The sequence below is a fragment of the Olea europaea genome, chromosome 16 (genome assembly GCF_002742605.1).
Source record: "Olea europaea var. sylvestris chromosome 16, O_europaea_v1, whole genome shotgun sequence".
NCBI lineage: Eukaryota > Viridiplantae > Streptophyta > Magnoliopsida > Lamiales > Oleaceae > Olea > Olea europaea.
Window position 1 is genome coordinate 20,528,857 of NC_036252.1, and position 23,322 is coordinate 20,552,178.

A 23,322-nucleotide genomic window follows, 5' to 3' on the forward strand; every position below is an offset into this window, starting at 1 on the left:
AGCTTTTAATTATTGGTGACGAAGATTCAAAGGCGCCCTCTTATTTATGGCCAAAAATTATCTACTGTTCATTCATATAAATAGAAATATAAATATAATTAGCCGAGCAGAGCAACGAGGTTTTGATTAAGGAAAATAAATAATTATTTTCAAGTTTGACTTAGCCCTTGTTTGAGCCACATTATTTTTTTTAAATATATTTTTGAATAGTATATTGATAAGAAATATATAGTTAAAAAATAAAAAAAATTTAAATTTACGTGTAATATTATTTTATTGAAAAATGTATGATTGAAATTATATCAAATAACTGTTTAAAAATGTATTTTTTTAAAAAAAAATATGGCTCAAACATGATTGGAGAAATAGAAGGATTTAATGCCACGTAGGATTTGCAAAAAGTAATCCTATCTAAATAGATTAGGCCATAATTTTGACCGATATTTTAGGAATAAAATAACAAATTAACTTGTTAAATTTAGATAGGATCTTCTTAAGAAAAATAGGCAAAATATTCAAAATAAATAATGTAAACAGAACTCGATAAGGATAAGACGCAACACGTTCGTTATCATTTTAATTTTTCTAATTGACCCTTCATATCGCCAATTTTTTGCACAAAAGATTCTTTCCACCTAATTTTGTCAATTTATTCTAGAAAATTTGAACGTGACATGGAAAAAAAATCTCATTTTTTATTTTGTATTCAATTTGTTCCTTTAACTTCGGTCTTACTAGCCACATTAGATTTATTTACATAAATGCAAATGACATTGTTCCTTGTTTCAACGTGATTGGAATTCTTTAATCCAAATGACCATGTTTTCCTCATTTTGAAAAGGTTGAGATTCTACTGCATAAAAGTAACTTGATTAACCATTTATATCCACAATAAAACTTCATTTAGGACTTGTCCAACTCGAACTTTGCCAAGATAAAATTTTGGGCACAAATGGCATGCTACGGCATCTACTTGCTCTGGTGCTAACCTTCAAGTTTCCTATTCGACCCATCTTTAAATGCGGACTAATGTCTGATGCTGACTTGTAGGTTTTCTATTCGATTCATTTTTAAACGTGGACGAATGAATTTGGCATTTGTACGAATTAATGGGTAAAGTGCGAGAAAGCTATCACTATTTCGTTCAATGTCATCTTCAGAAATAATTCATTAAACTTACTCTTTCAAATCTAAAACTCTTCATCACTCATTAATTTGAACATGTACAAAAATGTGTGTCCTGGTGGTTGCTATTCTTGATAAGGGAATTTCCAATAGAGACATGACCTGGCTTAGGGATGTTTGATAGACATTTTAATGTAAAAATGTATTTTAGAATAGTAAATTGATGTGAAATGTGCGGTCGAAAAATAAGAAATTTTTTTTAATTTACGTGTAATATTATTTTAATAAATAATGTGTGGTTAAAAAAAGAAGAAAAAAATACATTTTAAAAAAAATGACTACCAAACGGGTCCTTAATGGACAGGAGAGTCTCTGTCTTGCTTTAAGTTGCAAACTAGAGCAGAGAATAATAATAATAATTTTATAAACACTGCCCATGTGATATGGGGAAAGACACGTTAAATGATTGAATAGAAAGGGTATTTTCTTTTATTTGTGGGGGCATCTATACCTTACTTTGTAGATAATCATTGCCTAACTCCAATTTTTTCGGTATTTTCCTTGTTCTTCTAATTTTTTTCCTTTTTTTAATTAAAAGTCGAATCTACTATCAACTAAACTGGTGTTAATTATTAAACTGATCTAGTTCGAACCAATTTTTTTTTTTAAAGGAGAAGATATCCACTATAAAACATATGTATTTCTATTATTCCCTCGACGGAACTTATCAACTCCCGAACCAATTTTTTGATACTTTATTCTTCCTAAGACTAGGATATTAATCACTTATTTTACTTAAGTTGAAACGTGAGGCACCGTCCCATTCATCCACGCCACAATTCACGACAAAATATTGACCAAGCATTCGATGCCCCTCCTTTTTCTTTTCGTGAAGGCAGGTTACGTGGCTGCTTCTAGCTGGTTTGTCTGTGTATGAATACTTTTTGTTGTGAGAGAAAACCAATGTCAACAAGCAAGCTCATGTGTTCTCTCATGTTTTTTATTCTTGTTTCTCCATCAATCAATAGTCACTACATTTCAATTGTGTAACTAATTAAAAAATGAACTGAACTTGCAATCGAGAGAGATGTGTTCATTAAGTCGTAGAGTTTAATTATTGTCATGGTGCGGAGCCAATACACAAATCGACCTCAAAGGTAAAGTAGTCGTGGGTTTGGAAAGACGAAGGAAACTCCCCGCCCATCATTAGGATTTTGTTCAATTATTAGAAAGAGAGAGAGGGGGGTAGAGAAGATAAGGTGTGGGATTTTCTCTTGTAAGAAATACTGTGGCGACAGAAAATTATGTGATCTCGTATTGAGACAAATCTTTATCAATTTTGCATATTTTTGTTTGTCTATTTTCTTTTTGCGAATCGATTGTTTTTTATCGTGTACAAGGTTTCAATTATCAGCATGTTGAATATCAAATAACTAAACGTGACTCATTTCTAAACTTTTAAACGAGATCTTTAACGTTAAAAGTTAATCGATGACGAAAAGAAAAAAGATTGTTTCCAATCTATGGGGGTGTTTGAGTCACATTATTTTGGTAATAATGCATTCTTGAATAGTGTATTGATACTAAAAATGTGTGGTTAAAAAATAAGGAAAAGTTTTTGTCTGCGTGTAATATTATTTTATTGAAAAGTGTGTGGTTGAAATGATGTCAAATAACTGTTTAAGAATGTATTTTTTTGGAATAATGTGGCTCAAACAGGCCCTATTCCGTAAAAAGCATGTGATTTAGTGTTTAAGAAAATAATATCTTAGTTAATTGTGAAATCCAATAATTGGTTGCTTAAAGAAAAAGCAGGGTTACAAAACCAGCTTAACACGTTACATATGCATATGATTATGAGCTGTGAAAGTATTTTAATTTTTCTCAAACGAAGACTTGGAAGCAGTTGCCAAATCCAATTTATAGGGACTAGGCCCTTCTGAGTCATGATAACTGGGCCTCATTATGATGTTCTACAGGCTTACAGACAGAGTTTTTCAATATGGGCCCATCAGTCATTAGCCCATTTACTTCAAAGTGCTTTACCGACCTATTTATCATAGGGAAAAAACTCGTATATGCCCAATAAATATAAAAGATTTCATAATATACTATTATATGACTCATATTTATATTGTACTGCATAACTTTGAGAAATATACCAATAATACTATTTCGTAAGTCTCTCTCATGTTCTTACGTAACTAAGCTCTTGTTTGAGCCTTATTCTTGTCAAAAAATACATTTTTGAATAGTATATTGATAAAAAATATGTGGTTAAAAAATAAAGAAATGTCATAAATTAGCTTGTAGTATTATTTTATTGAAGAATGTGTGATAAAAATGTGATCAATTACTGTTGAAAAATGTATTTTGATGAAAAAAATTGAGATAAAACAAGGGCTAAAATTAATTTGCTTACATTAAACTTTTCATTAGTTGTAGATGCAAAAGAGAAGCAATATTCAAATTCGATTATTGTGGTTTTGAATAAGAATCTGGATCCTGATTCATGGTCACTATTCATATGCAATACAAACATATATAGCAAAATCAAGGTTTATCAAGTTCATAATATTTGCTTTGAGTGAATTATTTTCAAAGTTTTGGTTTTATCCTGTTAGAAAAACGGGTTGAGTGACTGATTTTGGTGCAAAATTTGAGCGAGACTTAGTTGATTATTTTGGATGTTCAAGATTGATTTGTATTCTCCTCTATGAGAGTATCGAAATCTTATATTTACTTGTCAAAAATGATGTTCGGATGAATGAAAAATTCGAACTCAAAGTGTGCCAATTAAAAGGAGTATATGTGTTGAAGGGAAACCAATTAAGGTTTGTCTCATATAGGAAAATTATGAAAACAAAAATATCACTTTATATATGGTTATACTTTGGAAGGTCATAATCATGTATGGTATAGAGGTTCTTTCTGCGTACGCATGCAAAAGGCAAGTTGAACCAACTTGTTTGTATTGAAATATATATACATATATTGTGAAGTATACAAATATTTTATAATAAATGAACTAGCAATTGTAAGTGAACGTAAGAAAAAATATACTGTCAAATCAAAATTTAAAACTAGATCAAATGGTTAGGATATTAGGTTTGAGAAACTTTTAAACCATTTTAAATGGTAATATTTAGTTTTTGATATTTCTAAAATCATTTTAAATAAGTCGATTTAAAAATCTATAAAAAATCGATAAAGTCAAACAACATACACTTCTAGTCTCATGTAATTGATCAACTCAAAATTTGCTCAACAAACTAATTTTATTTGACTTCGCTAAGCCCTTACTTGATTAGATTTTTAGTACATTTGAATAAAAATTAAGTATCACATGAAATATTAAATTAAAAATAAATTTTAGGAAATGAAGGCTATCTGAATCTAACATTGGACGACCAACTCAACAATAAATTTTAGAAAATGACGCCAATCTGAAACTACTATTGGACGACCAACTCAAAGCTTTCATCATACAGTGAAAGGGTCCCACTTTACACGATGACATAAATATTGAATATAATACTTTATAGATTATTAATAAAACACGCGTGGATTTAATGGTTTATCTCAAATTGAATTCAAAACAAAAAATTAGAGCAGAGGTCCCTAACCTATTGGTATAGTAAAAGATTAGTCATCAACCTTTATTTCTCAACGTTTTAATCCCCATTTGTATTCCAATTGGCTGTCTAAATATCATATTTTATTGAAAAGACCGATATACTCTTATTTTCAGTTGAGACAAAAAAATGACACCAGACAATCCTATTGCTTATAGTACTATAGTAATTCATTAGAACTTTTAACTATTTTAGATTTTTAATTACTTAATCTTTTGGGGCATCTCCAAAGGAGACATCAAAACAACAAAATGCACCAAATAATAATAATAATAATAATAATAATAATAATAATAATAATAATAGTTAATGAATTTAATTAATTTATTTATTTGCTAATTTAGAGTGATTCTTTATTTAGTAATTTATGTATTTATAAAATAAATAAAAACTATTTTTTCAAATNATTTATTTATTTGCTAATTTAGAGTGATTCTTTATTTAGTAATTTATGTATTTATAAAATAAATAAAAACTATTTTTTCAAATAAATAAATTATTAAGAATAAAAAAAATGTGAAGAAAATGATTAAACATTGTTGATGTGGTGTAAGTTTTGATATAATGGTTGAAGATGACTTTTAATTTTGTGCAAGATTTAGTTAAAATAATGTAGAACTTACCTCAAATTTTGGTGCAGGGTTGGAGATAGGGATGTTAATGAGTCGAACCAACTTGTGAGCCGAAATTTGAGGCTCGGACTCAACTTGAGTAAAAATGGTTTAAACTTTTTTTGTCTAAGCTAAGCTTTTGCTTGGTCAAAAATCTAGATTTGACTCAAACTTCTGGCTTAGGTCTTATTGAGTTGGGTCAACTCACTTTTATTTTATTTTATTTTTTTTAAATCTATACACAGGCAGCCAACTTTTTGTCGCATGTGTTTACGGTAGCTAAAATGGCTCGTGACTTGAGTCGATCAGTGTGGCTCGTCGAGCTAAACAAACTAGCTAGGGCTCAGGCCGACTGGAGCAAGGCCAAAGCCTTGAGTCGGGCCGACTTGGGGTTTTTTGGAGCTTAACACGAGTGATCCAAGCCGATGAGCCAAATTGACGCCCCTAATCAAAGATGGCTTTAGGGTTTTGATGTATTCTCTTTAAAATATTAGGATCATGAGATTTTTTTTGCCTACATAAACAAATGCTTTGTACACTTTCTAGTCATCAAACTCAATAAATAAAATTATTTTCTTACTATTTTTCGAGTTTCCAAAATTTCTTCTTATTTCAAGAAACACAAATCCGCACAAAAAATATTATTGTTATTTTGCAATTGGACCATTTATGAGAGAGGAGGTGGGCGGGGTAAGCTTATAATAAAATCCGGTTATAGAGCTAGCCCCAGTGCTTGTTTGTGGAAGTGGGATTAGTGAACAAGCGAGAAAATGGAAGGTTTGGCACCCTTGCAGGCTCTTTCTTAAAGTCAAGTTTCGTTTTTAGGAGATATTAGAGTGCGTTAGAAAGATTTCAGGGTGAAGAAAAGCGCCATAAATCATGTGAGCAATGCTAGATAATAACGCGAGGAAAGCGGATAAAAGCAAGCAAGATCAGAACCAAGCAAGCATGAAGGAGTGGCTTTTCTCTTTGGCTTGATCAACAAAACATACCTTCCTTCCAATATCAATTAGTATAAATAGTCAGATCACGACTATAGCATGGTGCGCTTTCCCTACTTCAATGAAAAGTGTTCCAAACCTTTTATAAAAAAAAAGCAAGAAGACAAGCGAGAAAGAAAAGTTCTTACTACTAATAAGGGCGGGTAAGAAAGAGAGGTGAAGTGACTAGTTTAATAAATTTATTCAATCTAAAAGTTGGCTAAATACCCTATCAGCCTTTAAGTGAAAGGAGGGCATCCACCGAAGATGGTAGTGGAAAAGACGGGAGCACGAACGAGGTAGTTTATGCTTCTTTTTTTCATCCTCACTACCTGGTTTATGGTCGAATATGAAGAATAAAAACTTCTCGCATTCTTCTTTTTGGTATACAACTCAATGACTAGAAATAAACAACGGAGCCTATTTATATACATTTAATAGATTTGAGGTGTCCTTTGCAATTTTGTCAAATAAAGGTTTTTTTTGGAGGCTCATCCGTTGAGGGTTCGACCTCGACTAGACCATTTCACAGACGCACTAACCTCATAATTGCCGCCCTCAGACAAACCTTTCACATTCACAAAATTAATACAAACAACAGAATCAAATCCAAATTTCGCATTCATACAGTACTATGTATGCACCTTCAAATTCACGCTATCTAAATCCAATCCTCTGCGATTCTGCTTCAGTTTCTGTTCCCCACCGGAGTTGCATAGAAGTTCTTTTTTGTTTGCTTTTTATGATCCTCTTTTTCTGCAGGTTGACGATACAGTAGTCATCCGAAGATCCGAATCTAACTCCCAGAAGGGAGCATAATTGCAAAACTCAATTATTGCTTTCCAATTAATCGGATAAAACCAATTTTTTTAAAACTTCACTCCTTAAGAATCCAGATTCTGATTTTGTTGCTATATGCAACTGTCTTCTTTTGACCCCTTTTTTTTTCGAATTTGATCTTGTGAATTGGTTTTCTATAATCTTTGATTTTTGAAGTGGGGTTTATGATATTTGATCAATACTGATATCTGGCACTTGAATTTATGCCCGAAATCGCATAAATATCAGATATTTTTGGGTGGGTTTTTATATTCCGGAAGAGCAGTTGATTTTTCCCAAATAAGAAGATATAGAGAAGAGAAGAAGATGGCGAGAAGTAGAGAAAAAGAAGATCTGGAGAGCTTGTCGAATTCATCAGTAACGAAGGATTCTTCTATCAGCCTGCTGAAGCTTATCACAATTTTGATAATTTTTGTGGTGGGGGTAGTTATAGGAATATCTTCCAGTTCACACATTGATCGGTATTTCACACTTCAAACAGAGCAGTTTAGTTTAAACAATCATGCTGCAGATACGGCAAAACAAATCGTGGTGAATTGCGAAAAAGTGGATTGTTTGAGCATAAAAAGTTTCATCAGGCCGGGGAATTTGAACCACAGTATGACTGATGACGAGTTGTTCTGGAGGGCTTCATTGGTGCCCCAGAAGGAGGAGTTTCCATTTAGTAGAGTACCACGGGTGGCATTCATGTTTTTGACCAGAGGGCCATTGCCAATGTTGCCACTTTGGGAGAGATTCTTCAAGGGCCAGAATAAGGCGAAGTATTCAATTTATGTGCATGCTCTTCCGGGATTTGAGCTCAATGTGAGTAGTATCTCTGTCTTTTACAGACGCCAGATCCCGAGTCAGGTATAAATTTTTCACGAATGACAATAACTTATGTTGATTGCTGATGATATCTCATGCTTCTTATGTGATTTTAGTGGAAAGACTCTTGTTCTTCTGTTGAGAATATATTCGAGATGATTGCATTTTGGTTGTTAAAATAATATCATGTGTAAGCTGTGAAGTGTATAAATAACAGCAATCACTTGCATTGGGAGAGAATATATGCATTAGCTTTCTTTTTGTCCCCCCTAAGAAGTCATCGACTTTATGTTGAGGAATTATTCTTGTTGGTTTTTGTCCTTAGTTTCTCCATTGTCATAAATTCAGAATGTAAGAAGAGTAGTTATTGAATACATGGTTGAGTTGCCCAAGTTATTACTTAATCATGCTATTTTGGCATTTTAGAAAGGGCACTGGAACAAGTCTAATTACCTAGAACCATTGCCTTATGTATCAAGAGGGGAATAGCTTTACTTCTGCTAGTGAATTAGTATTCTGAAAGTTATGTAGACGATTTCGCAATAACACTCAGGTGATTTCACTTCAAAGAAGATGACATTGGCAATCAATGTGTAATATCTCAGACATAATGAAATTTTGGAAATGTAGACAAGTTTCATGGTCTTGCATTACAGGCTAGTTATATCTTTTATGTTACAACGAGCTGTATGAGTGCATGACAGAACAATCTTTTCTAAATAAACGACAGTGGCCTGAAGGACATTGACACTACGAAGGGGGAAATTAATCTGTATTTTAGGTAGTTTTTCCTTTGGAAATAGATGAAGGAGATTAAGAAATAAGCATTGAGCCTATCCCATGCGTGGGGATTTCGTTTGGCGGCCTCATTCAGTGAAAGATGGAACTAAGAATATGATTGGATTCAGCATCTCTAGATAGCCTGATTTCACGATTGAAATGTTTTCTGCATAAAGGATCCATAGTCTTATCACGTGTCTTAAGTTGAGCGCTTAATTGGTTTTTTTCCTTTTTATGCTTGAATTGTATTTGTGATATACGGGCTGCCTAAAAGTAAAAGTAGTCAAAACCTGGTTCATGTTTGGAGTATAGGATGATGGCAGCTGAGGAACAACATTATCCAAACAGAAAATTGGCAATATCTGGTCCACGTGTCTCTCTTCGTCACCACTAGCAAGGTGTTGAAGCAGATGATAAAGCAAAATGTGGCCTGAGAGAATATCGAAAAGAAAAAACTCTTGATCAATCATTTGATGAGGACTACAGCGAAATGACCTGTGGAAACAGAGAGTTTGATTCTCGTTAACCTATTCACTTCTGGTTGAGTATTTAGTTTTAAGATTTTTAACACGCTCTAGTTCTTTTACTAGATTGACTTTATTTTGCAAAACAAATTGGATCATATGTAACATTAAAGATGTTCAACACATGAATAATTTAGGGTCCTTACTATTTTTCCAAAAAATTCATGGAGAACTGGAGAACATAGTGGATCTGGTTTTTTAGGTGCCGACTTAAATGAGAAAAGAATGAGGATAGACACATCTAGGAGAAATGAAATGTGAACAAATTCGATAGTGGGATTAGGGATACGAAAGGACGGCAGAGGACAAAGAATTTAAGCCTTCATTGATGAGAAGTCAGTTGAAGGTAAGGGAAGGGAAGGTAATAATCAATATGGAGCATTTCTTAAATATATAGGCTCCTTTCCACCCGGTCCCCTCAAGACTAAGTGTTCGCGCCTTTCCCATCCTCACTATCACCCTCAAACTGAATGGAGATTGAGCCCACAAGGCTAGTGAAATTCCAATATTTGTTAGCTTAAAAAATTATATTTAGCAAATAACTGATATAGAACGTCATTGACAAAATAAAAATATGGAAACCTGGTAACTTTGGTTCACCATGACCAAGCCTGCTGTTACTGAGATAATAATTTTTGGCTACTGCCAAGACTCTTAGACCAACAGAACTCTTAGGCTTGTTGACGCTAAAAACAAAGCAATAGTTCATCTACTCGACTTAAATGCATCAGAACTTTGACAGAGGAAATGATCTTTTTCTATTACTCTTGCAATTGTGATGTTTGCAAAGGACATTATTATATTATGTGATATTTAGCAAGATGTAGGACCTTTACGGAATGTGTATGCAAGTAAATATGTTGAGTGTATTAAGAAAATTGCCTTTTGTGGAGGCTCTACCTTAAGATGCATCGGAAGACTTATTTCAATTTCTGTTCCATGATTTACGGTTATACCAAATTTCCTTTGCACGCCAGTCTTGTGATATTTTTCACTTTGCAGTTGGGTGGTATACCATGTTAGTCTTAGATGCAGGCGTGTAACATGCACTTTCCATCACATTTGACGCATTCAATTAATTCAATCTAGCAATGGGGAGGTTAAGCCTTGGTGGGAAGATGTGTTATTATAGGTATGGATGATATATCAATTTAAGTTCCACTTTTTATACAGTATTCAATGTCTGCCCAAGTCTCTTCTTAAAGATGAGAGCAGCTACATCTTTGACACGTGTAGTGAACCCTTGACAGGAACACGTATCTAAAGTCGTTTAAAATGTGTTAATTCACCAAATTTTGATAGAAAGTTTTTATTGATTGAATCTTTTGTACTTCTGCACAGTATCTTAAAAGAAACATGTAATGTAAATCTGTAATACCTTTGTTATCTGTTAATATAGCTTTGTCATCCTTCGTGTATACTGTTTTAATCAGCGCCAAACGATATAGTTTTTCGTGCAATTGGTATTGTTTTCACTTTTATTTTTCCATGTTGCAGCGTGTTGAATGGGGATCGGTGTCACTGGTTGATGCAGAGAAACGACTTTTAGCCAATGCTCTTCTTGACTTCTCGAATGAGCGATTTGTTCTTCTATCAGAGAGTTGTATTCCAATTTACAATTTCCCAATCATCTACAAGTATCTGACTGGATCCACCCATAGTTTTGTCGAGTCTTACGACGAGCCTACTCGTTACGGGCGTGGTCGCTACAGCCGGCACATGCGACCCTATATTAGTCTTGCTGACTGGAGGAAAGGGTCTCAATGGTTTGAGCTTAATCGTGCTCTGGCTGTCGAAATAGTAGCGGACATCAAATACTACACACTTTTCAAGAAGTACTGTAGGCCTTCATGCTATCCTGACGAACATTTTATTCCGACTTATCTGCGCTTGTTCTTTGGTTCACGTAATGCTAACCGTACAGTGACTTACGTTGATTGGTCACAAGGAGGTCCGCACCCAGCTACCTTCACTGCTGGTGATATAACAGAGAGTTTCATGCAGTCAATTAGGAAAAATGGCACATTATGTTCTTACAACTCTGGAAACACTCCTATCTGTTACCTCTTTGCTAGAAAGTTTGACCCCAGTGCTTTGCAGCCTTTACTGAATCTCACCTCAAAAGTAATGGAATTTTGAAGATTTTAATTATGCAGAAATGAGGGTGAACTATTTTCCCACCCTTTTTCTTGATTTTGGTAGAGCTCGACTTTTTAACAATTTTGTTTATATGATTATTGTAGCAGAATGTATAGCATGCAGGAGAATTTTGGGTCACAAAAATATAGACTAATCAATTTTTAGCACTCAAGACACATCATCTTAGGATATGCAGTACACAGGCTGGTCTCGTGTGGTGTATGGTTATGGTGTATTCGAACTTTGCAGTGTGAAGAGTTAACGAAGAAAAAAATTGATAGTATTGACCACAAGTGAATGAATAGCACGTTGTGGTTCTGCTAATGTGACCCTAAGTTTGTTGTCTCATTAACAGTCGAAATGGTTGGTTAGAAACTCCCGTCCTTTTTTCTGTGTGTACAAAAGAATGCGCATCAAATTCCAAAGGCCCAGGAGAGCTCACTAGAAAGAAGATCATGCCACTGGCTATATTGAGCTATGACATTCTAATTAGTGGTGTCAACCCCTTGATTCGGTGTTCAATGGAGTTGGTGATGCATTTTAGCTTGTACTTTCTTACGAGTTAACAAAATTCAAGATCGATAGAGAACAATAGAAGTTAATCTAGATAAGAACTCAAAACCAGAATTGGTAACATTTCTGGCGGAATGATCGTTTTGCTAACTTCTGTTAAGAGTTTATCAGAGCTTAATAATCAGAGCAAACAACTAGCAACAACTACTGGGAATTTTGAGGTCCACCATTTTTATGAGAGATAGGTACCCTGCTTATCAATTTTCAGGGCAGAGTAGGTTTTGCAAAATGAAACTAACCAGTGGATTATAATCAAATCTGCACAAATCTTGACGTTTCCTAAAATTTCTTCTAACCTTTTCCGTTTGTACAAATGAATTAATGATACAAGTTCATGATTTCACATTTTTTATATATTCATAATTAATTTTCAATATGGAAGATTTAGGGTCCGTTTGATTGCAGAGATGGAATTGAATTGAATTGAAAACGAATTCTAGGGAATTGAATTGCCTAGAAATTACTTTCCTGAAAATTGTAAATTATTGTGTTTTATTGTTATAATTTTCCATCTGAAAAATATTAAAATAAAAGTGTTTCTTTGTGTTCGTTAAGCTTTGTTTTACATGAAAATTATCAATTAAAATGATAGATTTTACTAGTATTGAAAATGAAATTTGTTTCCATTGTCAACCAAAAAATAAAAAAATCAAGAAAATCATCTATCTTTTGATGTTCGTTTAACTTTGTTTTACATGAAATTGCCAATTAAAATGAAATATTTTTTTAGAATAATTCTTAGAATTTGCTTCTATTACCTCCAACCAAACAAAAATAAATAAAATAAAAAGACTACGGCGTAACAGGGAACTAGAAAACCAAAAATTTCAAGTTCCAAGAAAATTAAGAAACCAAATTCCATGGAATTCAAAACTTAGCAAACGAACAAAATTGGAAGAAAGTGGAATTAGAATTCCATATTTCATGGAATTTGAACCAATCAAACATAGCCTTAATTCATTCTAGAACCATCCGAATTGTACGCGTCATCAAAGTATGGAGTCCAACACACTAAACAATCCAATAACACCATACACAATGAAGCAAGTCGTACATTTTTCCACTTGGAAGAAGAAAAAGTCTTTTCTTTTTTTCATTGTACAACGAACACTTACACAAACAAATTGTTGATAAAACTCCAATATCACATTTTCTTCTCTCCAAATTCTCTCATTGTTATACTCAAAATGTAAATTTTCACCTCGATTTAGAGTAAAAAAATTGATGTTCGAAGTGTACAACAACATATAACTTCTAATGATCCAATTGCATTCCGAGAAAGAAAAGGTGAAACAATTCAAAAAACACTAACCATTTATTGGTGTACCTATAATTTAAGCCTCATGTAGTCCAGATATGACTAACTCCTTCAAAGCTAACCATTCATCATTTACCCATAATCTAAGACGCACTTTGTCCAGCCACACGACCAAACTCTGCCTCCTGTTCTGACCTTGGATGTATATGTGCTGACTGTCTTGTCATTTGAGATGTGTTATCTGTATGTGGGTAAAATTCTGTCTGCCACGGCATTGCAGTGTGTCTTCCTCCCTGTTGTGGCATTTGAGGTGCCCTTTCTATCCCTGGGGGACCTCTTGGTCCTGTATAAGGTCTGTGGGCTGGAAAAGGGCTTCGAGATCTATACAAAATGTTCTCAATCTCTGCCTGTCGCCCTTGTTTCGTAAAAACATCCAACACAAATTCCTTAAGCGTAACAGTGGTACCAACACTGTAGTTCATCATCTGACTTAGCAAATTGGCAGCGGCGTCACAATTGTCACACTCAATGAGCCCCCTGATTATTATATCGTAGGTTGTAACATCAGGTCTCGGTTCTCTATCACACATTTTCGACAAAATTGAGACACAGTCAAGAACCTTACCCTTCTCAATCATGAACCCGAACCACTTATTTGCATAAGCTGGAATAACCCTCAAACCAGCCTCAACCATTGTTGAATACTTCTCCAACATATTCTCAATATTGTCCACATTAATATATGCATCAATCAGAGTCCTGTAAGTATTCACATCTGGAGCCAATGACTTGTTGCACAGAGCCTGATAATACTGCTCTGCTTCCTCCATCATCCCAAGTTCGCATAACCTCGTAATCATATTATTAAATCCAGCCACATCCATCATAAAAGGCTTCGATTTTTCAGCCTTCCCAGTCCTCTTGAACACGTCAATAGCCTCTGCGATCTTCCCTTCCTTAAAGCACTCGTTAACCATCATATTGATAGTGTCTGAATTCACGGCCTGGAACGTGGGCGGGGTGTGATCATCCAACATGTCGTGGAACAATTTCCAAGCTTCTTGCTTTTCACCGTGTCTCAACAATGTCTCCAGAAGCACATTCTGAGTTGCAGGTACCATCCTATAATTCCTACCCATCAAATCCCTGTAGGATTCCATTGCCTCCTTTGGTTTACCCTGATTGAAAAACCAATCCATGAAAGTCGCATTCACGACCCCATCATAAACCGTGCACCGTCCCTTCAACTCATCAAATAACTCATTTGCCTTTTCCAAATTTCCCAAATTCAAAAACCCTAGAATCAGATTATTAAAAACCAAAGAATCTGCACCGTGACCCTTATGTAACATTTCTTTGAGCAAATTCGCTGCGTCATCAATTCTTCCAGCATCAATGAGACCCTTTGTGAGATGGCGATAAGTGACTGCCGAAGGGCTATAGGGAGCGTTCTCGAGAATGTGATTGTAAACCTTCAAGGCGTCCTCTACTTCGTTGGATTCACAGTGGGAGACAATCAGATTATTGTAGGAGACAATATTGGGGATGATATTGAACTGGTTGAAGAAGTACTGAAAGAGGGCTTTGGCATCCTGGTATCGCTTGGCGCGGTACATGGCAGCGATGATGGCATTGCAAGTAAAGACTGTAGGGCGGATCGATTGGAAGACGGACTGACGGGCGACGTAGGAAGCTGAGTCGAGGTCTCCAGCGCGGATGAGCGATTGGACGCGGTTGTGGAGATTAAGACGGGGCCCGACAAGAGCAGAGGTGGAGTCTGGGAGGCGAGGCTTGTCAGGGTTGTTGATGTGAGATGAGTGGGAAGCGGGATTGGGGCGGAGGGCGTAGAGAGGGGGCTCGATGCGGAGGCGGCGCTTTCGTCGGCGACGTTCAGCCGCCGCTTCCTCGGCGGAGGAGAAGCTGTAGGGGCGATATGGAGTAGGAGTAGGAGGAGGAGGAAGGTTATGACTGAGAGGTCCGGTGGCAGTGGTAAAGCCAGTGTTGGGAGATTGGAAGCCATTGGTAGTTGTGTGTTGGGAATCAAAGTTAGGGTTAAGGACCTCGGCGGTAGCCGAGGAGGTGGTGGCGGAAATGGGTGTTTGGAAAGGATTCGTGGTGGAGTATCGGCGGAGGGAACGTAAGAGGAAGCGACAGAGAGTCATGGCGGTGGGTACAGCTATAAATTTAACACAGACACGATATGTGCGTATGTAGATCAAAAACCCTACTTCAGAGAGGAGACGAAAAGAACGATGCGAGGTTCTATGAGGAAGTGGTGGGAATGGCTGCCCCACCCGACAACTTTTCCATAAGGCCTTTGACCAAATCGTTTGTAAAAAAATAATAGTAAAAATCTAAAGGGTCGAAAATACCTCATTTACAAAGAAGAGGAGGAAAATAGGGAGCAAAAAAAAAAAAGGAAGGAAAAACTAGTCCGAATTCCACCGTCTATGGACGACCCGAACCTGACGCACTTCAACCAAGACCGGACGCACCTCGATCGGGCAGAGATCGCTATTTTCTGAAAGTTTAGACATGTTCTCTATAAATAATTACTTTGAATATGTGAAAGTTTGAATGTTTATAATTTGAATGAGTTAAATTCAATTTTTTTATGGTTAAAATGGTAGAACAATTTGAATTGAAGGTTGAATTGTTGAAAAAAGTGAAAAAATGAGACGGAGCTCGCCGAAAATGGAGTTTTTCGACGAGCTCCAACCCGTTACGGACCGACGGACCATCAGATGGTTTGTTACAAACCATTTGGCTTGGTCCGGACCCGACAATGGGTTCATTATTTTTTGAATTTATTTTAATTTTTATGTTAAAAAAATACTTAAATATGAAATAAATAATATATATGTTAAGATAATGAACAAAATATTTAAAAATAAATTAAATAGAATTTTTTTGACTTAAATATATGTTTAGTAATTAAATATACGAAATAAATAATAAATATATGTTTAATAATAAATATATTTTTAGTAATTAAATAAGTTTAGTAACTAAATATATGAAATAAATAATATATATTTTAAGACAATTAAAATAATTAATTATGGAAACAATTAATATAATTAATTAAAGAAATACTTAAATGAAAATATTAATATATTTTTATTCAAATAAATAATCGAAACAAAGTAATTGAATATAAAATTAATAATATACATAATTAAAAAAATATTTAAAGAATAAATTAAATTGAATAATAATTTTCTTACTTAACCAATTAAGATAATTAATTAAAGATATAGTGAAATAAAAAATAGAATTAAATATTACTATTTTTATTCAAATAAATAATCGAAATAGAATAATTAAATATGGAATGAATAATATACATAATTAACGAAATATTTAAAGAATAAATTAAATAAAATAATAATTTTCTTACTTAACCAATTAAGATAATTAATTAAAGAAATAATGAAATGAAAAATAGAATTAAATATTATTATTTTTATTCAAATAAATAATCAAAATAGAATAATTAAATATAAAATAATAATATACATAATTAACGAAATATTTAAAGAATAAATTAAAAGGAATAATAATTTTTTTACTTAACCAATTAAAATAATTAATTAAAGAAATAGTAAAATGAAAAATTGAATTAAATATTATTATTTATTTTATTTATAATCTCTTATATATGGTTTTAATATGTATTATTTTTGTAGGATGGAATATCATATGGACAATGATCTGAGAGCTCATTTGGGAAAAGTTACGACGTATTGTAACTTTTTCAGTTATGCGATCGTGATTGAGGGATTGGATGAGGAGCACATCGACATACTCCATCGGTCATTTTTATGGTCCTTCTATCCGTTGAAGGACGTGCAGTTCTCTGGACAGATTATTGATTCGTTATTACTCCGGCTGCTTAAACCAGTTGATGGCGATCAGTTTTTTTTTTGCTATGGGGGACGGGAAGGTATCAAGATTCTCGATCTTTGAATTTGCCCTCATTACAGGCTTGAGATGTATATGAGAAGAAGAAGCGAGAGCCCGTATTATACCAAATAAAAGGTTATTAGATTTATATTTTGGAGGTAAAGGGTCGGTTACACCACCACAGTTAGAGGACGCATTTAGGAGATGCGATCACATGTTACACAAGCTTAAGCTAGGATTGATGTATATACTGGAGAGTATATTGAGGTGTCGACATCGTAGGACGTCAATTGACCTTTTTTCATTGGATGTTGTTGATGATATCGATGCTTTCAACAGCTTTCCATGGGGTCGAAGATATTACTCCGATACTCTCCATGTATTCAGGAGGGTACATACTATGCCAAAATCGGAGAGGGGCAACCACAAATATGATGTATATGGCTTTTGCATGGCTTTGCAGGTTTAACATAATGCGTGTTAAACTTTTTTATTATATATATATATATATATATATATAAGAAGCTATCCCTGCTTTGGGTAGCAAATGGGCGATCAGAAGGGAGATTAGCTACCAACGAATGCTTCATTGGCGAGCACATGAGAAGCCATCGGCTAAAGATTTGACAGCTATCCTCGACGACCCTCAGGTGAGTATTATATATTTGCAATTTATATTGTACGTACATTAATTCGGCTCGATACATGCTCGTTAACATGTTGAAATATGATATGTCAGCTCGAAGTTCATTCTGAGTTGGTTGTTTCGATAGAAGAGGGGGATCAAATGTATGTACGTGAATTACATGTTCGACCTATTGAAAAGGATCCAGTGTTTGAGTCCGTTCCGGATAGAAATAGGGTACGTTTATTTAAGATCATTATTTAATCTGATTTATAATATTCATGTGTGGATTATTAATATTAATTGTCTTCTCTGTGTAGAAGCGTCATCTAGTAGAACGACGAGCACTTCCACGTAGGAGATCTCCTTCACCTCCACCGATGAGATCTCCGTCACCTCCATCGATGAGATCACTTCTACCGCCATTATCACATTCTCCGAGAAGATCTCCGTCTCCCGTACCCACCCACCTTCCACGTGGATCGTCTGCACCCAGTCAGACCCGTCATTCAGATGATTTCTTTGCACGCATGACTGGTATTATTAGAGAGGAGCTGGGAACGATGCGACATGCATTTACGATAGAAGCAGTGGCACTGCGAGAGGAGATAAGGGTGTTGCTACGGGATATTACGACAGAGGTAGTAGTACTGCGAGATGAGATTGGAGTGCTGCGACGAGATTTAGGAGAGCTTCATACTGAGGTTGCAGTACTTCGGGGCGATGTAGCAGGCTTCCGAGGTTCTGGCAGAGGGAGTGTTGGGGAGACTAGTGTTCCTCGAGATTGGTGGGCAACGACCGTAGGAATCGATGAGTTTTTTGATTCGGTGCCCCTGCACACAGTCAGACCCGTCATTCAGATGATTTCTTTGCACGCATGACTGGTATTATTAGAGAGGAGCTGGGAACGATGCGACGTGCATTTACGATAGAAGCAGTGGCACTGCGAGAGGAGATAAGGGTGTTGCGACGGGATATTACGACAGAGGTAGTAGTACTGCGAGATGAGATTGGAGTGCTGCGACGAGATTTAGGAGAGCTTCATACTGAGGTTGCAGCACTTCGGGGCGATGTAGCAGGCTTCCGAGGTTCTGTCAGAGGGAGTGTTGGGGAGACTAGTGTTCCTCGAGATTGGTGGGCAACGACCGTAGGAATCGATGAGTTTTTTGATTCGGTGCCGGAGCCCGGGAGGGAGGGAGGGAGTGGAGGTCGGGTCGGAGGTGTCGGAAGAGGCCGGGATGGCCGGGGTGGAGGTGCCGGAGGAGGTCGGGATGACAAAGGGGGTGGAGGGAGGGACATGGGTGCCAGAGGGAGAGATAGGAGTGCCGGAGGGGGTGATCGAGGAGGTAACTGTGACACCCCGAACTTAAACTCCGAGGGTCACGTACTAAACATAATAACTTCTACCTTTGGTACATGTAAATACTCTTAAATAGAAGTATTACATGTTAAGAACTTAATTTCACTTGGTAAAATAATTCTTTAAAAATTTGATCGCCGATAAAAGTGCATGTCGACAAGAAATTTTACTTTACATATACGACCTCGACACTAATAAGATTAGTTGGGCAGTAAGTTCGACAATTTTTATAAAATTCATCCCAACTCCGTTTTCTATGAAATTTGTTGGGGTGGAGGGAGGGACATGGGTGCCAGAGGGAGAGATAGGAGTGCCGGAGGGGGTGACCGAGGAGGTAACTGTGACACCCCGAACTTAAACTCCGAGGGTCACGTACTCAACATAATAACTTCTGCCTTTGGTACATGTAAATACTCTTAAATAGAAGTATTACATGTTAAGAACTTAATTTCACTTGGTAAAACAATTCTTTAAAAATTTGATCGCCGATAAAAGTGCATGTCGACAAGAAATTTTACTTTACATATACGACCTCGACACTAATAAGATTAGTTGGGCAGTAAGTTCGACAATTTTTATAAAATTCATCCCAACTCCGTTTTCTATGAAATTTGTGGAGTTAGAAAGATAATTTCAAGTAGTTTTCTAAGTTAAAATATGAAAATTTTCCAAGATCATATGATATGGACGTTTTACTGAAAACAGTGAAATGTTGCACAGAAAATCCAGATTGACCCCTCGATGTTTAAACCTTGATAACTCAGGCCATAGTTATCTAAATTGAGTGATTCCTTCGGCCATATTTAGAAAACTTAAAGGAGAAAACAGACATATTTTTAGAGTCTCAAATGGACGTTTATAGAGTTAGAAACATCATTTTGAAATTAACTCCAGAAACTGTCCCCTTTTTGCCCTTTGTCTCTTGTAAGAACAATAAACTACAAGAATGTCTCTTAACATAACATGAAAGATATAATTACAAAATTTATTATTAATACCATATTACATCATGTCATGTACATATTTTTACATAATACCATAAGAAAACAGATGGGAACAGTCATTGAACAAAACATACAAAAGAGAACTTTCGGTACAAAACATCTTTGTCCTTAATCCATCATCGATTTTGCCAACTGACTTCCATCAATCCAGCGATCATGGATCTGAAAATTTAGCATAATATACTATGAGTATAAGAAATACTCAGTAAGATACCATGCTTGGATTTTTTTTATCATGATAATACTACACAAAAGAATGCAATCAAACCCATACTTGCACATTCCGGCTTGCCGGTGCCCTTCGAACTTGTCCTAAGGCATAAATAGATATCTAAATTTGTGGACTTGTCCACCATAATCATATTATGGTTTTTTATGTATAGTTTAAGCATAAATATTACCATGAAGATCATACCCCTTAAGCGTAGAAAGTATCTTACCGTAAAACTTGAAGATCTTCGATTGAGATATGAATTGAAAGTGCTAGACTTACTTCCTTCTCCTTTCCTTTCTTATTTTCGGTTTTGCTCTCTATTTAAGGGTATAAATGTTTTCCAAAGTGAAGTAATTTTCTCTATAGCAATGGATATGGATGTGTGCGTGTATATATATATATATATATAAGGATAAGGATAAAAGGCTTGATATTTTTTTTTCTTTTTTTCTCACCCCCACCGCCTCACCTTGGATAAGCTCCATTTTTCTTTTTTCTTGTTTTTACACATGTTTAGTCTATTGTCTAAGTGTATGGTGATGATGGATGACAAGTGGGTTGATTATAGGGTAATAAGTGGCCACAAAACCTAGATTTACAAAGAAAGTCTCTCATCTTTTCAACTAATATAATCTAACCCCTCTAACTTTCATTATTAGCAAAGCATATCCCAAATTTAAACTTGTATCCAACTTACATATTCAAAAATTGTAGATTGTAAAATAATTTAATTGTTTGGTCAATTGAAGTCCTAACAAAATAATCCACTTCATTCAAATTCAAACTTGACTTAAGTTTCGACTAACTAATAATCACTTCATGAATACACAACATTTAGCACTTCATGCTTGCATTCATTAGCTACCTCTAGCATTAACCACTATAAAGGTGGTGTCCCCTTTTCCTTATGGCCAAAAAGAATATTGAAAATTAAATCACTATCCTACGGAAATTTAAACGAGCATAAAATTTCGGAGTATTACAGTAACGGAGGGGACACTAGAGGTGGTAGTAGAGGGGGTTGCGGAGGACGAGAGGACGCCAGAGATGACGGATGACGATGTAGCATTCGTGTCGGAGGGGGTGACGGAGGTGCCGAAGGGTAAGAAGCGTGCTAATGATGCGCCAGAGTTGATGATCGGTAAGAGACCGAGATTTCTGTCATAGTACATTGTTTCCCCATACACGGCCGAGGCGAAGAGAAGGGGGTTTGTGGATGGGACGTTCCCCAATCTTTTTCGTGACGTCGACCCGGTCAGACAGAAGGTGTTCGATGATTGGTTCAAATCCCTTAAGTCCGAGTAAGTATTTTATGATTTTGTTACTATTTTTTTGTATTTTTCGTAACTTTTTTTCATTTTTCAGAGATAGTTATACCATCGGCTGTATGATCGTGCCCAACGCTAAAAGGTGGTTCGAAGATGTACTGACGACCTTAGCTTGGCTCGCCGATGATGTAAGTTTTTTGAGTTTTCATTTATTATATTTATAGAAGTTCTTGGTTCATTTACTTAAACGTCTCTATATTTTTGTTGGTGTTTTTTTTTTTGTTTCAGCATATCGACTTGGCTATGGAATTGTTACACGATCGGGCTCAGAGATACCCGAGATCTTATGACAGTCCTAGTCGAGTTATCCTGAGCTCTGAGTTTGTTCGTATCGTAGATATTGAGCATCACGAGCTCCTAAGCAAGGGGAATGAATATGTTCTGCCCGATTACATGGTAGAGTGGGTGATTGGGCTACGGTCGAGGTGCGGAAAGCCGTGGATGGATTGTACACATATGTACATTCTAGTGATCGCGAACTCATACTGTTTTTCAGTGGAAATCGTATTTGCTAATTTCACTATGTATGTGTACGACTCTGATCACAGCTGTCTGACACAGTCAACTGGAGCAAATACTAGAACCAATGGCTGTAATCGTGCCCATGATGACTAATCAGGCGATGATTCGAGTAAATGACAGATTAGCCATTGTGCGGAACATGACGACGGCAAAACAAGAAAGATCGCAAGGATTTAAAACTTTTTAATTTTACCTTTTAATTTTCAGTTATATGTTATCGAACTAATATATTCTTCTTCGGTTGCAGAGGCGACTGTGGCTTATTTGCAATAAAGTACATAGAGTTTTTGAGCATTGGCCGCAATGTTGAGACAATAAATTAGTCTTGGATTGATATGTGGAGGTATAAATTAGCTTGTGACTTGTATGAATATAACTGTGATCCTTAATGCATAATATGTTGTTTACTTCAGTATGATTCGTGTTGTAATGTAATAATTTTTTAAAATATTTAATTAACAAAATATTATTATTTTAATTTACATTGTTGTTGTGTCTGTAATCTCTCCATATTGTCAGTTAATATATATCATTGCCTCACTTGTATTAAAAGAAAATAAATAGAATAATTATTATTTTCATTTACATAGGTAATCGAAATATAGCAATCAAATATTAACTAAACAATATACACACTAAGATAATTAACGAAATATAATTTAAAAGAAATATAAATAATCAAATATACGTGCCAAATGAAGATAATTAATGAAAGAAATACTTAAACGAAAACTGGAACTAAGTGCTATTATTTTTATTCAAATAAATAATCGAAATAAGTAATTAAATATGAAATAATTAATTTTTTACTTAACCAATTATACATTTATTATACTTAACCTATTTTTTTATTCAAATATACTGTTAGAAAGAGTAATTAAACAATGTGATTAAAATTACATCCGATTTAAATTGAGAATAGAAAAAGCATATTACAAATAGAGAATACATATGATTTATATAGATACTACACATCTGTCGAGTCATTGTTTAGTGGGATCTGACTTGTACAAAATCGACGTGTATGCCCTGTAGCGTCGCATCTTTCGCACTTACGCGGTTGTGGAAACTCTCCTGTAAATGGTATTCTA

General features: G+C 35.2%; 2 protein-coding genes across 2 annotated transcripts; one reads left to right on the forward strand and one right to left on the reverse strand.

The window, feature by feature from the left end:
* Nucleotides 1–6,884: 6,884 nt before the first annotated feature.
* LOC111412450 lies at nt 6,885–11,559 on the forward strand. The gene is made up of 2 exons (XM_023043386.1): nt 6,885–8,040; nt 10,800–11,559. Exons 1-2 carry the CDS (start codon nt 7,498–7,500, stop codon nt 11,439–11,441), a joined length of 1,185 nt encoding a protein of 394 aa, XP_022899154.1. The 5' UTR covers nt 6,885–7,497; the 3' UTR covers nt 11,442–11,559.
* Nucleotides 11,560–13,026: 1,467 nt separating this feature from the next.
* Nucleotides 13,027–15,570, reverse strand: LOC111412451 (pentatricopeptide repeat-containing protein At1g10270-like). The gene has a single exon (XM_023043387.1). The coding sequence runs from the start codon at nt 15,432–15,434 to the stop codon at nt 13,416–13,418; it is 2,019 nt and encodes a 672-aa protein (XP_022899155.1). The 5' UTR covers nt 15,435–15,570; the 3' UTR covers nt 13,027–13,415.
* Nucleotides 15,571–23,322: the final 7,752 nt, after the last annotated feature.